Source organism: Quercus lobata, chromosome 3, assembly GCF_001633185.2.
Source record: "Quercus lobata isolate SW786 chromosome 3, ValleyOak3.0 Primary Assembly, whole genome shotgun sequence".
Lineage (NCBI taxonomy): Eukaryota > Viridiplantae > Streptophyta > Magnoliopsida > Fagales > Fagaceae > Quercus > Quercus lobata.
In genome coordinates this window covers 10,290,740-10,305,736 of record NC_044906.1, presented here as the reverse complement: position 1 = coordinate 10,305,736, position 14,997 = coordinate 10,290,740, and the positions used below count along the sequence as shown (strand labels likewise).

At 35.2% G+C, this 14,997-nt stretch overlaps 1 protein-coding gene across 1 annotated transcript; it reads left to right on the top strand.

Annotated features, from left to right (window-relative positions):
- Window positions 1-352: 352 nt before the first annotated feature.
- LOC115980295 (putative disease resistance protein RGA3) lies at window positions 353-14,539 on the top strand. The gene is made up of 3 exons (XM_031102559.1): window positions 353-370; window positions 12,571-14,233; window positions 14,452-14,539. The coding sequence occupies exons 2-3, from the start codon at window positions 12,618-12,620 to the stop codon at window positions 14,537-14,539; spliced, it is 1,704 nt and encodes a 567-aa protein (XP_030958419.1). The 5' UTR covers window positions 353-370; window positions 12,571-12,617.
- Window positions 14,540-14,997: the final 458 nt, after the last annotated feature.

Genomic DNA, 14,997 nt, shown 5'->3' with positions numbered 1-14,997 from the left:
ACTTTACTTACTTGGATTAGTTTTAAAGACTTATTGTGGCTTAGTTCGTCTTTAAAGGACAGACTCCGAATATAGAAGAGAGGTTCCAAACAGAGGTCCAAAGTTTCAAGTCCCAAAAAATTGGAGAATTAAGATCCAAAATAGAGGTTCAAAGAAGACAGCTTTCCTCTCTCCCTTAGAAAGACTTTTGTAATCTTTCCTCTCTTGTAATCTTGCAACCTTTCCCTTACAGACTTTATCTTGTAACCTTTCAGTTTCAAAGACATATTTTACTTTGTAATCTTGTAACTCTTCAGACAGTGCTTATTTTCAAAGCTTGTATCAAAGACAAAAGTCTTCAATTTTAATCAGAGACAGAAGTTTTATTCAAGTAAGATTTTACTAATTTCTATTTTCATTTTTCATATTCCGTTTTAACTTATTTTGAATATATCTATTTTGCTATTTTCTTCTTTATCATATATTTATCATTGTTTATGCTTCCATATTACTGCTGTGCTCTCTCTTTGGTAGATAATGGTATCAGAGCCATGAATGGTAGATGTATGAGTTTTATTTCTTTGCAATTAAGAAGTTACAAGGAACTAAGATTACTGTATAGCCACTACAGTTTAAAATCAAACAAATTTCATAATTATTGAAAAACATTTCAAACTTTCTCTATAATTTTTTATCATATATGAATTTTAAAATTTTAATTATTAGATTGCATTGAATGTTATTATTATATCTTACATGCTTGTGAGATTTTAAAAAACAAAAAATTAATAGCTATATTATCAATTAAATATTTAAAATTTAAATTTTTGTGGGTTAAAATTTTGCATAAAAAATAAATTTATTAATTCATTGATAAATAACATTCAATTTAAATAAAATTTTATGGGTGTTAAGAATATAAACAACTACCGATAAATTTTTAAAATTTAATAAAATTTTTAGAAGAGTCCGTGAAGAAACATTTTCCTTTGGTCTTTTCATCTTGGCGAAGACTCCACTAGTACTAGAACTTTAAAAAGTTCATTACTTTGTAAATAAGTGGAGAAATACACTTCACTTGAAGTTATACTGGTGCCGTATAGTCGCATCATTTGTGATACAACTAGCTTGTAATGAGTTGTGAGTAGCCAAAAAAAAAATGATGAATGATATAAAAATGTAAAAATTAAAAAAAAAATATATTAAATGGTATTTATAAAGTTGAAAAAAATAAAATAAAGGTATAAAAAAGACAAATTAAAAATTAAAAAAAAAGTTGTCCATGGTAATCATAACTCAAAATAGTTTGAAATTCGTTTATTTTATTAAAAGTAAAAGTAAAATTTAATTAAAATAGTATAGTAAAATTTATAAATAATATTAAAAAAAATGTAATAAGATATATAAATAATAAAAAAAATTAAATAATAAAATAAGTTAATAAAATTAATAATTTATATTAAAAAAATAAGCTTACGTCAGATTCATCCTTCCTTGATAATAGCTGGCCCTTATAGGGTGGATCCCAGTAGAGCTGGCTCTGCTTTTTAGATTATAGAGTGGATTCCAGTGTGAACTGGTGATGTACAATGTGGACTTATTCGTTGATTGACTAGAGCTGGCTTTCCTTTTGAGACATCAGAACGTGGCCCCTCAACTTCATTATTGCATGCACTTTTTTGTTTTTTGAGGGTCATTATTGCATGCACTTTGTGCAGCTAGACTGTTTGTTATTTGGGTTCTCCTTATTCATTTCACCATCTTCCTACGTACTCTTTCACAGCAAATTTCCATTTCCAAAGTATGGCTGCAGCTCTATTTTCTGCTATCGTGGAGCGGCTTGGTTCATTCATTTCCTCACAGTTCACGTTGACTGTAACTGTTAAGGAAGACCAAATTTAAAATTTAAAATATTGTTGTAATATTTTTTATTTCCTAATTACTAGTAGACAGGGACGTAGTCAGGAATGAATACTTGGGGGGCCGGGTTGTAACAGAAATATACTAAATATAATTCTTAACTCTATTGGATACAAAATTATCAACTTTCATATATCATCATATACTTGAACATGTTGGGAATTCAACCGAAATTCCAAACCTGTGAGAAACAAAAAAATAGATAAAAGAAAATGCCAAAAGAAAAACAATCATACGCACAATTGTTTTTAGGTTGATATGGACCTTTTTCGATATAAGCTCGTCGGATTTCATCTTGTTTGTTGATAGGAAATTTACATATTTGTTTACGTGATCCTGGATCACGATCTATCTCTTCAAATTGAAGTTTTGGACATTTGGAGGGATGTTCATCAGGCATTGAAGTATTAACATTTGTTTCTACAGCCACAGGTGTCCTAATTTCTGAATTGCTAACATCTTTTTTCTTAAAGAATGCATCAATTGTTTTTCGTTTGCTCATAATTCTTTTAGGTTTAAGAATATGACTCAAAAATTAACCTGAAAAAAATTTTAAAAAATAAAATTTTAATTAGAAATTTTTACTTAATTATATGAATGTTATTCATACTCAAGAAAAAAACAAAATTTCCACTATAATTTAAACAGTCAACCCATTTTTAATACAACTTTAATTAATAATAACCCCTCAAACAAAAACAAAAATAATTTAATTAATTTGTCTTTTATAATGTATTGGTTAATTTAATTATATAGCTTTAATTATTGTTGTTTAGCTTAACAATAAACTATATTGCTTTAATTTATTTGTGATTAATTATACAATTAACTAATTATAGTATAATAGTGATACTGTAACTAATTAACTATCTATTGTATCCATTAGCTAATGGACCGCAACTAAAATAATATTAATCAATAAAAGTTGGATGGTGAAGTCCTTTAAAAAAACAAAAAAAACCGATATTATTTATATTATATGATTTTCAAAATTTTTTTAAATTGTTTTTTTCCAAGTTTCAATTCCAAAATTGAAACTTGGGTAATATGTGAAGCTCAAGCCCAAGTACTGCAGTGAATAACTTCAAAATCCATTCAAAGTTTCTGAGCCTTAAAGAAGTCCAAACCAAATAGGATACAACAAGCCCAACCCAACACACAAACACACCAACCAAAAACAAAAACACTTATAACACACAAACACACAACACACAACCCACAAACACACAACACACAACCCACAAACACACAACACACAAACATTGTTGTGTTTGTACAACAGGACCCAAAAAAAAAAAAAAATTATGAGTGCAGGCGTGTAAGATGCAAGGGAGCACAGTGTGTGGACAGCCAAATTTAAAAAAAAAAAAAAAAAAAAAAAAAAGAAGTGAAAGTCAGCCAAATTGGCCAATCAGATTCTCACAGTTCCACATCCAAAAAAAAAAATGCTGAGTTTCATTTATAAGTTTCATTTCATTCTTTATTCAGTCATTCAGTGAGATAAAGAGAGAGAGACTGAGAGTCTGAGAGAGAGTCAGAGAGAAAAACCTTGAGGGAGGGCCGGACTGCCGGAGGAAGCAACGAGCACCGCTCACCGGAGCAGAGGCAGAGGTGTAGAGCGATGAGCCGATGACTGATCTACCGTCTACGATGTCGATTTGCGATTCATTTCCTTTTTAATTTTAGTGAGATAAAGAGCGACAAACTGAGAGAGAGAGTCAGAGAGAAAAAGAGCGAAATATCTTAAGGGAGGGCCGGAGGGAGCACCGAGCGGCGAGCACCGAGCACCGGAGCAGAGGTAGAGCGATCTGCGTTCTCCGATCTGCGATGAGGGGCAACCGGGCGAGCGATGACGACGACGACAAGCTCGCTGCGGCGACGACGATGGCAACGTGACCGTCCGTGGGTTACTAGGTTTGGTTTTGGTTTGTGTATTAGAGATTTTTTCTTTTTTGATAAACACCTCTGTGCTCTGTGTTTGGTTTGCTGAGTTCTGTGTTTGGTTTGCTTTTGTATTGGGGTCTGATCTCTCTGCCAGCGACGACGCGACGTGATGGGTTCAATTTCTGATTCTCTGTATTTTTTTTTTTTTTTGGTTGAGAATCCGTGGGCTTGCCGTGAGCGAGCTACCTATAATGGGCTCGCCGTGGGCTTGGTTTTGTTTATTTATATTATATATATTTTTTTTTTCAGATTTAGTTCAAATTTTTTTTGGGTTTTTTTTTTTTTTTTGCTTGAAAGTAGAACAAATAATTTTTTTTTTTTTTTAATTTGATGGTGTTCCTAATTTTTGATTGAGGGCTGGGAGAATGGGTGGGGGGGCCGGCTGTGTAATGTTGGGGGGGGCTATTTATTTTTTCTTCATAGTCTAATGGAAAAAAAAAAAAAATTTGCAGGGGCCACGGCCCCCCCAAGCCACTATGTGGCTCCGCCCCTGCTAGTAGAGTTCTTCTAGGGTATTATTTTGTATAATACAAGTATACAACGTTTACTACAATTAGTTGAATATATAAATATATTATTTAACATGGTGTCATATATAAAAAAATAACATTTACTTTAGGTATTGTCTATTTTTTTATAAAAAAAATTTTACAAGTATTTTTTTTTTTTAATCTTTTTATCTCTATAAATATATAATTCTATTATTTTGTGTGTGTTTGATTAAAATTCTTTTTAGGTAAATCATATTTTTCTAACTTCTATTGTAATGCGTTATATTTTCCTAATATGCAACTAAACTTTATAAGTTTTAAATTTATTATTCAAGTTTATCATCTATTAAAAAATAAGGAGATTATCATAAAAATCAAAACTCATCATAAAATTATAATGTCATCATAACCAAAAATTAAAATGAAACTAAAGGAATAAAAAATAGACTTTATAATAATTTATTACTCAAACAATTGGTAGGCATATTCAAATTCATAATTATGGAGATTGTGCTTTAATATAAACTCAAATTCCTATTTTTTTAATAAAAAAACTAAGTACTAACCCAAACCAAAATTCAATTAAAGCTATAAAATTGAGGAAGAAAACTCTGTGGTGGGAAATGAAAGAAACATAATAACAAAACACAATCTAAAAAATAATATATGGCATGATGTATGAGTTAGCGCAACAAAAGTATAGCAACATTAAATATTACTGTGATATATATATATATATATATATAGAGAGAGAGAGAGAGAGAGAGAGAGAGAGAGAGAGAGAGAGAGAGAGAGAGAGAGAGAGAGAGAGAGAGAGAGATTTTTTTTTCCATTTTTTTTATTTGGTTATTTGTGAATTTAATTTAAAAGTAATATTTTTTGTGATTAATTAATACGTGTAATTTTAAATTTAAAGAGAAAAATTTGAATAAAAATTACGATGACTATTGTATGGACACGATTTGTGACGAACCGTAACAGTGTTGGGTTCGTACGTAAAAATGCCCAAACAATATCATTTGTAGAGCGTGGTTTTGAAAGGCTAGGCCTTGGTCACAAAACGGTGGGTTTTTCGTGGTGTTCATACATGATTAAGTCATTTTCGCCTTAGGAGTCTTTCTCCTAGAGGCGGGCTGGGAGGCTTTGGTTTTTGGCCATTTTTCCCAGCCCCTTCTCTGGATTGCTTACTTTTCCTTTTATATTGGCCTGTGTTCCTTATCCTTCGTCCACGTGTAGGATCGGCATTCCAAGACTGATACTTGTCCCATCAGCCCATACCCAGAGTGGTTGGGGGTGGTTGTAAAAGCTGGAGAGTATGGCTCTGTCAGGTGCAGAGTATTGAATGGCAGTGAATGGCAGTAAGGGCAGCTTTTCCTGGTCGTTATGCTTTCCAGCGTACCCTTTTCTATTGACACAGATATTTTTAGATTTTTTCCCAAGCTTTTCTATACCATTTTTGCCCTTCCTTCCTGTGAGATCTCGGATATGCCGAGGATTGAATCGTCCTCGGCTGTGTCCCAAGGCTATTTTGTACTTTGTATTATCGATCTTGGGCTATAATCCTTCTCGGCTCGGGCCTTAGGCCCCAATGAATAAATGGGCCAAGGCCACAAACTATTGGACCCCACAATAGCCCCTCAAAATCCTGCTGTCTGACCTCTTGGTTGGAGAGGGGGATTTTGGTAACGCCAAGCCTTTATTATGGCTTACTTAACTCTATCTTTCATTAATGCTGGTGTCCCTTCATTTACCCAGGAAACATACCGGACTACGAGACATTCCTATGAATTCATTCACAATGCGTCCCCGCTGTTTGATTATCCGCAACGCGCCTTTAATAATTTCTATTTACGAGATTATTTAAATTCGACGGTTTGTTGACGATGTGGAGAAGCGGAACGGGTACATTCTCGTTTACAGATTTTCTTGGAAATCTGGACAGATTAAAAACCTTCCGTTTTGCCCTTCATATAAGAAGAAAAGCAGGAGGCTATTTCTCTTGTACAGGGACCCTTTTCATCCTTCTGAAATCTGAAACCCTTAGCCTTCTCCAGAGTTTACTTTACCCGCTAGTTACACCTCAAATTGTGATACTTTCGAGATAGGAGTAAGTAATGAAGGAACCATACCCCTCCCAGAAACACCATATTCTTATGAAACTCAAAATGGCTCGGTCAGGGCAGGGATGGCAGAGGCTCAAGATCCTTCTTGCCTTCCTTTCAGCCAAAATTCGAAGCAGGGGCTCGTCACGTCAAACTTTCGGCGCGACTGAGTTGGGGTCACCCATTATTAGTACCAGCCGCTCTCTCATGAGCATAGCTAATATGACACTAGCGTGTTAGGAGTCAGGACTGACGCAGGGACTAAGTGCCCCTGCTTCTTCCTCTCTTCGTTCACTGGTGCCTCCTTTTGCCTCTCTTTCTTCTTCTTTCCACCACCAGATCCATCCTGGTACTTTTCCTTCTTCCTCTTCTTCTCCTCCTTCTTTCTCTTCTTCTCCTCCCTCTTTTTTTTCATCTCATCCATCTTCTTCTGAAGAAGGTCCTTCTCTCAATATGGGCGCTACTAGGGCAGAATTTGGAAGAACTTCGGAGACGAGTTTAAAGAGACATCTGACCGTTTACTTGTCATATTGTTGTTGTTGTTTTTTTTTTTTTTATTGTTTTTGTAATCCACCTTCTGCATAGGCTTGTTTAAGCCATTTTTTGTACGTTGTAATACCTCTTTATATTAATAAAAATCATTATTGCTTTATTTCACATGTTCTATCTCTTTATTTCTGAAATGGTTACGCCGTGAATAGACATACTATCTTGTGAATTCTTTTTATTTTTACACTTTGACCGATGTCTAGGACTGAAATCCCAGTTAAATAACAAGATCTTACTCTGTGTTTACTGAAACTATCTGACTTAATAATACTAAACCGAACAAATAATACTTAGGGCTGAAACCCACATTAAGAAGAAAAAGACAGGATATTATGATGAGCTTATTGGGGCGGCCTGGCACAATACCGCCGACCTGAGAGCGCAATACTTAGGGCCGAAATCCCTTATCAAGGAGAAAGACACTATTATGAACTTATGAGTGCTGTTCGGCACAATAATACCGACTCAAACAAATGATATTTAGGGTCAAAACTCTTGCTAAGGAAAAGATATTATCATGAATTTAATGGAGTTGTCTGACACAATAATGCCGACTTGAGAAAACAACACTTACCCCGAAATAGCCGGGATGACAACTGAATGCTCAGTGCGGTGTAGGAGGTAATCATCCGAAGACATATAGCCCAAAAATGAACAGCCCCTCCAGGTTGCTGAGTAATAGGGTGCTTCACTATCTTCCAAACAACTTTCATAGCCTTAACCTTTTTCTGGTGTTTGAGTCAAGGATCGAGCAACTTAAAATTTTTATTAAGTAGCTGACCTTTCCATAGGTTTGAGTCCGAGGATCATGCAATATCTTGGTTCTGTCAAAAACTTGATTTTGATAAGTAGTTGGTTTCCCCATAGGTTTGAGTCCGAGGACCATGCAATATCTTGGTTTTGTCCAAAACTTGATTTTGATAAGTAGTTGGTTTCTCCATAGGTTTGAGTCCGAGGACCATGCAATACCTTAGTTCTGTCCAAAACTTGATTTTGATAAGTAGTTGGTTTCTCCATAAGTTTGAGTCCGAGGACCATGCAATACCTTGGTTCTGTCCAAAACTTGATTTTGATAAGTAGTTGGTTTCCCCATAGGTTTGAGTCCGAGGACCATGCAATACCTTGGTTCTGTCCAAAACTCGATTTTTCTTCCAAGCAGGTAGTTTCCCCATGGGTTTGAGTCCGAGGACCATGCAATACCTTGGTTCTGTCCAAAACTCGGTTTTTCTTCCAAGAAGTTGGTTTCCCCATAGGTTTGAGTCCGAGGACCATGCAATACCTTGGTTCTGTCCAAAACTCGATTTTTCTTCCAAGTAGTTGGTTTCCCCATAGGTTTGAGTCCGAGGACCATGCAATACCTTGGTTCTATCCAAAACTCAGTTTTTCTTCCAAGTAGTTGGTTTCCCCATAGGTTTGAGTCCGAGGACCATACAATAACTTGATTCTATCCAAAACTCAGTTTTTCTTCCAAGTAGTTGGTTTCCCCATAGGTTTGAGTCCGAGAACCATGCAATACCTTGGTTCTGTCCAAAACTCAGTTTTCTCATCTAAGTAGTTGGTTTCCCCATAGGTTTGAGTCCGAGGACCATGCAATACCTTGGTTCTGTCCAAAATTTAGTTTTCTCATCTAAGTAGTTGGTTTCCCCATAGGTTTGAGTCTGAGGACCATGCAATACCTTGGTTTTTTCCAAAACTCATTTTTCTCATCTAAGTAGTTGGTTTCCCCATAGGTTTGAGTCCAAGAACCATGCAATACCTTGGTTCTGTCCAAAACTCAGTTTTTGGCATCTAAGTAGTTGGTTTCCCCATAGGTTTGAGTCCGAGGACCATGCAATACCTTGGTTCTGTCAAAAACTCAGTTTTCTCATCTAAGTAGTTGGTTTCCCCATAGGTTTGAGTCCGAGGACCATGCAATACCTTGGTTCTGTCCAAAACTCAGTTTTTGGCATGGGGCCTTGGCTTTAGGGGGATTGGCCCCTCGGCCAAGCCCCTAGAACCACCCATGCGATTGACGCTACGAAGCGTAGCCCTTAGTCAAGAATCATAGCCCCTAATGGAACTCTACGCTAGAACACTATAACCGGCTGTTAGAAATGATAAGGGAACTGTCTCGACCTACCGTTTATACCAACACACAAGCCTTTCCCACAAACGGCGCTAATTGTATGGACACGATTTGTGACGAACCGTAATAGTGTTGGGTTCGCACGTAAAAAGGCCCAAACAATATCATTTGTAGAGCGTGGGTTTGAAAGGCTAGGCCTTGGTCACCAAACGGTGGGTTTTTCGTGGTGTTCATACATGATTAAGTCATTTTCGCCCTAGGAGTCTTTTTCCTGAAGGAGGGCTGGGAGGCTCTGGTTTTTGACCATTTTTCCCAGCCCCTTCTCTGGATTGCTTACTTTTCCTTTTATATTGGCCCGTGTTCCTTATCCTTTGTCCACGTATAGGATTGGCATTCCAAGACATCACTTGTCCCATTAGCCCATACCCAGAGTGGTTGGGGGTGGTTGTAAAAGTTGGAGAGTATGGCTCTGTCAGGTGCAGAGTATTGAATGGCAGTGAATGGCAGTAAGGGCAGCTTTTCCTGGTCGTTATGCTTTCCAGCGTACCATTTTCTATTGACACAGATATTTTTAGATTTTTTCCCAAGCTTTTCTATACCATTTTTGCCCTTCCTTCCTGTGAGATCTCGGATATGCCGAGGACTGAATCGTCATCGGCTGTGTCCCAAGACTATTTTGTACTTTGTATTATCGATCTTGAGCTATAATCCTTCTCGGCTCGGGCCTTAGGCCCCAATGAATAAATGGGCCAGGGCCACAAACTATTGGACCCCACAACTATTATGCTGCTCCTATGCAGTAACTATGAGTAAAAGTTATGTTATGTTAAAAAAAAAAAAAAAACTTTAATGGACTTAACAAAGCTCTTGAACAAGTTTAATTTCACCTAAATAATTTTTTTTTAAAAATCAAGTTTGAAAATAAAAATTGAGCTTTGTGTTAGGCTTGATTTTGATAACAAAGTAAACAAATCAAATTTGAATACTATAGTTATTACTTTTCACAACTGTTGTCAGATCCCAACAAAATAAAACATCCTCAAAAATAATTTTCACTACCATAAATTAATTTAAAACCTTTATAAAAAGTTATAATAAAATCCACAATTTCGATAAAAAGAAACTGCAACAGCCTTCTTCCAAGAAACCTCTTATTATTTGCAAGGAAGAGGAGACTTAAGCATAGTCTTGCTTTCGGTGTGAACTGTGGCCAATTACTTTTTGAACTTTCTAGGTACTAGTTACACTCTTTACATTGCAACAATATCATGGAAATAAAACTTTCTAAGAACCATATCGCTTGGAAATTAAAAATCTCTTCGACAAACTTTTAGAGTCTGTTTGGTAGAGGAATTTGAATAATGTTATTTGTATTTTTTTGAAATATGTATGAATAAAAAAGTGTGTAAAAATACGTGTAATATTGTTTAAAAACTGAAAATATGTGTTTAAGGTGATCTATCAAACGAAGCCTTAATATTTTAATTAAAAGTTGGCTAGTTTATTGTAAAGATAACAAGAAAGTGTTGGGTCTGAGTTGTCTTGAATGATGTAACTCAAAATTCATCCCTCAAAACTAAAAAAAACGTGGAGCCCATTAAATTTAGAGTTGTTTGGTCTAGTTCTTGGGTTATGTTTTCATAACTCCAAACTTAAAATAATGATGAAATAATACAATTGGAGGAATAAAAGTAATTTATAGTTCTTTTCTTTTATTAGGGAAAGAAAAAAGAAAATTTCCCATTAATGATGGAACAATATAAACGGAGGAAAATTTTAAAATCTCAACTGTGAAAAATAAAAAGATCTCCCAAGTTTTTCTTACCAACAAGAAATTAATGGTATTTCCATTATTAGGTTTTAAACTTATGTCTTTTCGTTAGGGTCCTATATATTAGGATGAGTGTAAAAGTGTGGAAATTCATATTACTTGTCGGTGGGTTGAAGAAAAGCTTGGATCAGTGTGAGTGTGATATTGCGGCCCTCAGCCCTCAGGCTTTTGAGATAGTGGATTCCACTTCCAAGGGGCAATGGACACGGCTTTTGCTTTTTTCACTTATTGGTGAGGTGGGCTTCAATTGTTTTATTGAAGGACTTATAAGTAATTAACATAAAATGGTAGGTTTACGTGGATTATAATTTTACCGAGTGTCACGTAATAAAATTAGTTAAAATAATATAATAATATTTCTAAATAATACTAAAAGTACAATAAAATTTATAAATAATAATAAAAAAATAGGTTGAATTATAAAATAAGATAACAAAAACCATCCCCAGGCTCTACTTTTGAGATTATAGGGTGGATTACGAGTCTTTTGGCTGAATATTGCTAAATTTGAAGTTAATTTGTGTTATAGGTACTGTTTCAACTTATTTAGGAATTTGAGGAAAGAGAGTGAATTTCGGCAATACCATTGCCGAAATTCAACAAAAGTAGGAGAGAGAAATTTTTGATTTTCGGCAACACCATCACCGAAATAGGAGGGAAAATTTTTTATTTTTTTTCCCTCCTATTTCGGCAATGCCATTGCCCACATTTCACTTTTTTTTTTCTTTTTTTTTTTTTTTTTTTTTTAAGAAATGATATGTGCACACAATTTTTACAATATTTTTACAACATTTTTACAACAAATCACAGGTAATTAGTTATTATTAGTTAAAATTTGAATTTAACACTGAGATTACTTTTTTAATCCAACAAATATAACATGCCACTTAAAATTTGTTGTAAAAATATTGTAAAAATTGTGTGCACATATCATTTCTTAAATATATATAAAAAAAAATAAAAAAAAGAAAAAAAAGTGAAATGTGGCAATGCATTGCCACATTTCACTTTCTTTTTTTTTTTTTTTTTTTTTTTTTTTTAAGAAATGATATGTGCACACGATTTTTTTACAATATTTTTAAACAAATTTTAAGTGGCAGGTTATATTTGTTGGATTAAAAAATAATCTCAGTGTTAAATTCAAATTTTAACTAATAATAACTAATTACTGTGATTTGTTGTAAAAATGTTGTAAAAATATTGTAAAAATTGTGTGCACATATCATTTCTTAAAAAAAAAAAAAAAAAAAAAAGTGAAATGTGGCAATGGCATTGCCGAAATAGGAGGGAAAAAAAATAAAAAATTTTCCCTCCTATTTCGGTGATGGTGTTGCCGAAAATCAAAAATTTCTCTCTCCTACTTTTGTTGAATTTCGGCAATGGTATTGCCGAAATTCATTTTCTTTCCTCAGATTCCTAAATAAGTTGAAACAGTACCTATAACACAAATTAACTTCAAATTTAGCAATATTCAGCCAAAAGACTCGTGGATTACAGTGTGAACCGGTGATATACAGTGTGGACTTATTCATTGATTGACCAGAGCTGGCCTTGCTTTTGAGATATCAAAACGTGGGCCCTCATCTTCATTATTGCAAGCACTTTGAGCAGCTAGACTATTTGCTATTGCTATTTGGTTTCTCTTCAATAATCAACCGTTTCACCATCTACCTACGTACTCTTTAACAGGCTCTTCTTTTGTCTTGTGTTATCCAGCAAATTCCCATTTCCAAACTATGGCTGTTGCTCTAGTTTCTGCTATCGTGGAGCGGCTTGGTTCTTTAGTTTCTTCAGAGTTCAAGTTGACTGTAACTGTTAAGAAAGAAGTCGAAAAGCTTGCAAGAAAATTCCGTACCATTCGGGCAGTGCTCAATGATGCTGAGAAGAGGCAGCTGAAGGAGGAAGCTGTGAAGCTTTGGTTTGAGAAGCTCGAAGGCGTATCGTACGAGATCGACGACGTGTTGGATGAGTGGAACACTGTCATGATCAAATCCGAGATTGAGAAACAACAAAAAGAATTCGAAGAAGAAGAAAAAGCTGAAACTAGTACTGCTAAGAAGAGGAAGGTACGGCACTTTACCCCCAACTTCAGTTCCTCAGTTCTTGATCGTTTTCAGCATCGTGATATTGCTCATAAGATAAAAGACCTTAACGAAAAATTAGATGAGATTATCAAAGAGAAGCAGATGTTCGGGTTTAAAGTGAGTGGGCCCATTGAAGAAGTATTTGAGAGACCAAAAACTACTTCTTATGTTGATGTGTCTGAAATTCTTGGTCGTGATAAGGTTAAGAATGAACTAGTGAGCAGTCTATTGGGCAAGGGTACTGAAAAAGAAAAACACCCCCATGTCATCTCTTTGGTGGGCATGGGCGGTATTGGAAAAACTACTCTTGCCCAATTAAACTACAATGATCAGGAGGTGCAAGCCCATTTTGAGATAAAAGGGTGGGTTTGTGTTTCGGATCCTTTCAATCAGTGCAAGGTTGCCAAAGAAATCCTTGAATCTATTGAACGCGGATCCTCCGACTTGACTGCATTGCAAAATCTATTGGATGGAATTTGTGATAAAGTTCGGGGAAAAAAGTTTTTTCTAGTCTTTGATGATGTGTGGACCGAAGACTGTGCAATGTGGCAGCCATTTAGAGATGCACTTAAAAGTTGTTGCTCCCAAGGTAGTAGAATTCTAGTCACCACACGTAAAGACCAAGTTGCAACGATGATGGAAAGTGCAAATGCGATCAAGTTGAACGAATTGTCTGAGGAAGATTGTTGGTTGGTGTTTAGTAAAATAGCATTTTTTGATAAAGATCCTCAGGAATGTGAGCAACTAGAAGACTTTGGCAGACAAATATCAAAGAAGTGCAAAGGTTTGCCCCTTGCTGCAAAGACTCTAGGGAGTCTCATGCGCTTTAAGAAAAGTAGAGAAGAATGGAGGTATGTTTTGAATAACAATTTGTGGGAATTTGAAGATGTTGAAAGAGGTCTTTTTGCACCGTTGTTACTGAGTTATTATGATTTGTCATCACCATTGAAACGGTGTTTCTCATACTGTGCTGTCTTTCCGAAACATCATGTCTTTGATCCGAAACATCATGTCTTTGATGTTGATGAGTTGGTAGATATGCGGACAAAGAAAGATATGCAGACAAAGAAAGATCATATCTTTGATGTTGATGAGTTGGTAAATATGTGGATAGCACACGGATTTGTTGAGTCAAAGGGAAATATGGAGGTGGAAATCAAGGCACGAGAATACTTTGAAAATTTAGTCATACGCTCTTTCTTCCAAGAATGTGAGGAAGAGGAAGATGAATTTGATGGCGAAATAGTCCAGAGCACCATTCGCAAGAGGTACAAAATGCATGATATAGTGCATGACTTTGCACAATCAATTACCAAAGCTTGCCATTTGGGATATTCAACAGCATCCCAATTTCCTCCATCTGCTGATATATCCAAAAATCTACGCACTGTCATCTTTTTTAATCAATGTGATTATAACATGTCTAATTTAGTCCAGAATTTTAGCAGTTTACGGTTATTAACTTTGACCGATATGGAAATTCCAGATACAATAGGAAATTTAATACACCTAAGGTATCTCGATTTGAGTGGGACCAAAAAGGCTTTTCCTTGTGGCGAATGGGTATTGCCTGAAACTATATGTAATCTATGCAATTTACAATTTTTGAGGCTTGATTGTAATAATATTTCAATTTTACCGCGGAAGATAGGTAAATTAATTAACTTAAGACTTCTTACTGGAGGTCAATTAGTAATTCCAAGAGAGATTGGAAGATTGACTTCTCTTAGAACATTACATGGTGTCCTCAATAGTGATAAGGATAGCGAAAGATGTGAATTTGAAGGATTAAAAAATTTGAACCACCTTCGCGATTTGTCTCTATCTTTTGGTAAAACGGTTTTACCACGGCCTGATAGAAGAACAATTGAGAGTAATTTATTAATTTTTAATGCGTTAGAGCCACCTCGAGACTTGGAGAAGTTACGCATTAGTAATTACATGGGCACCACAATGTCTCCTATTTGGTTGGCGTCTTTAACCAATTTGAAAGAGCTTCATATCGATCTCGCCTTGGACTTAATGAGTTTGC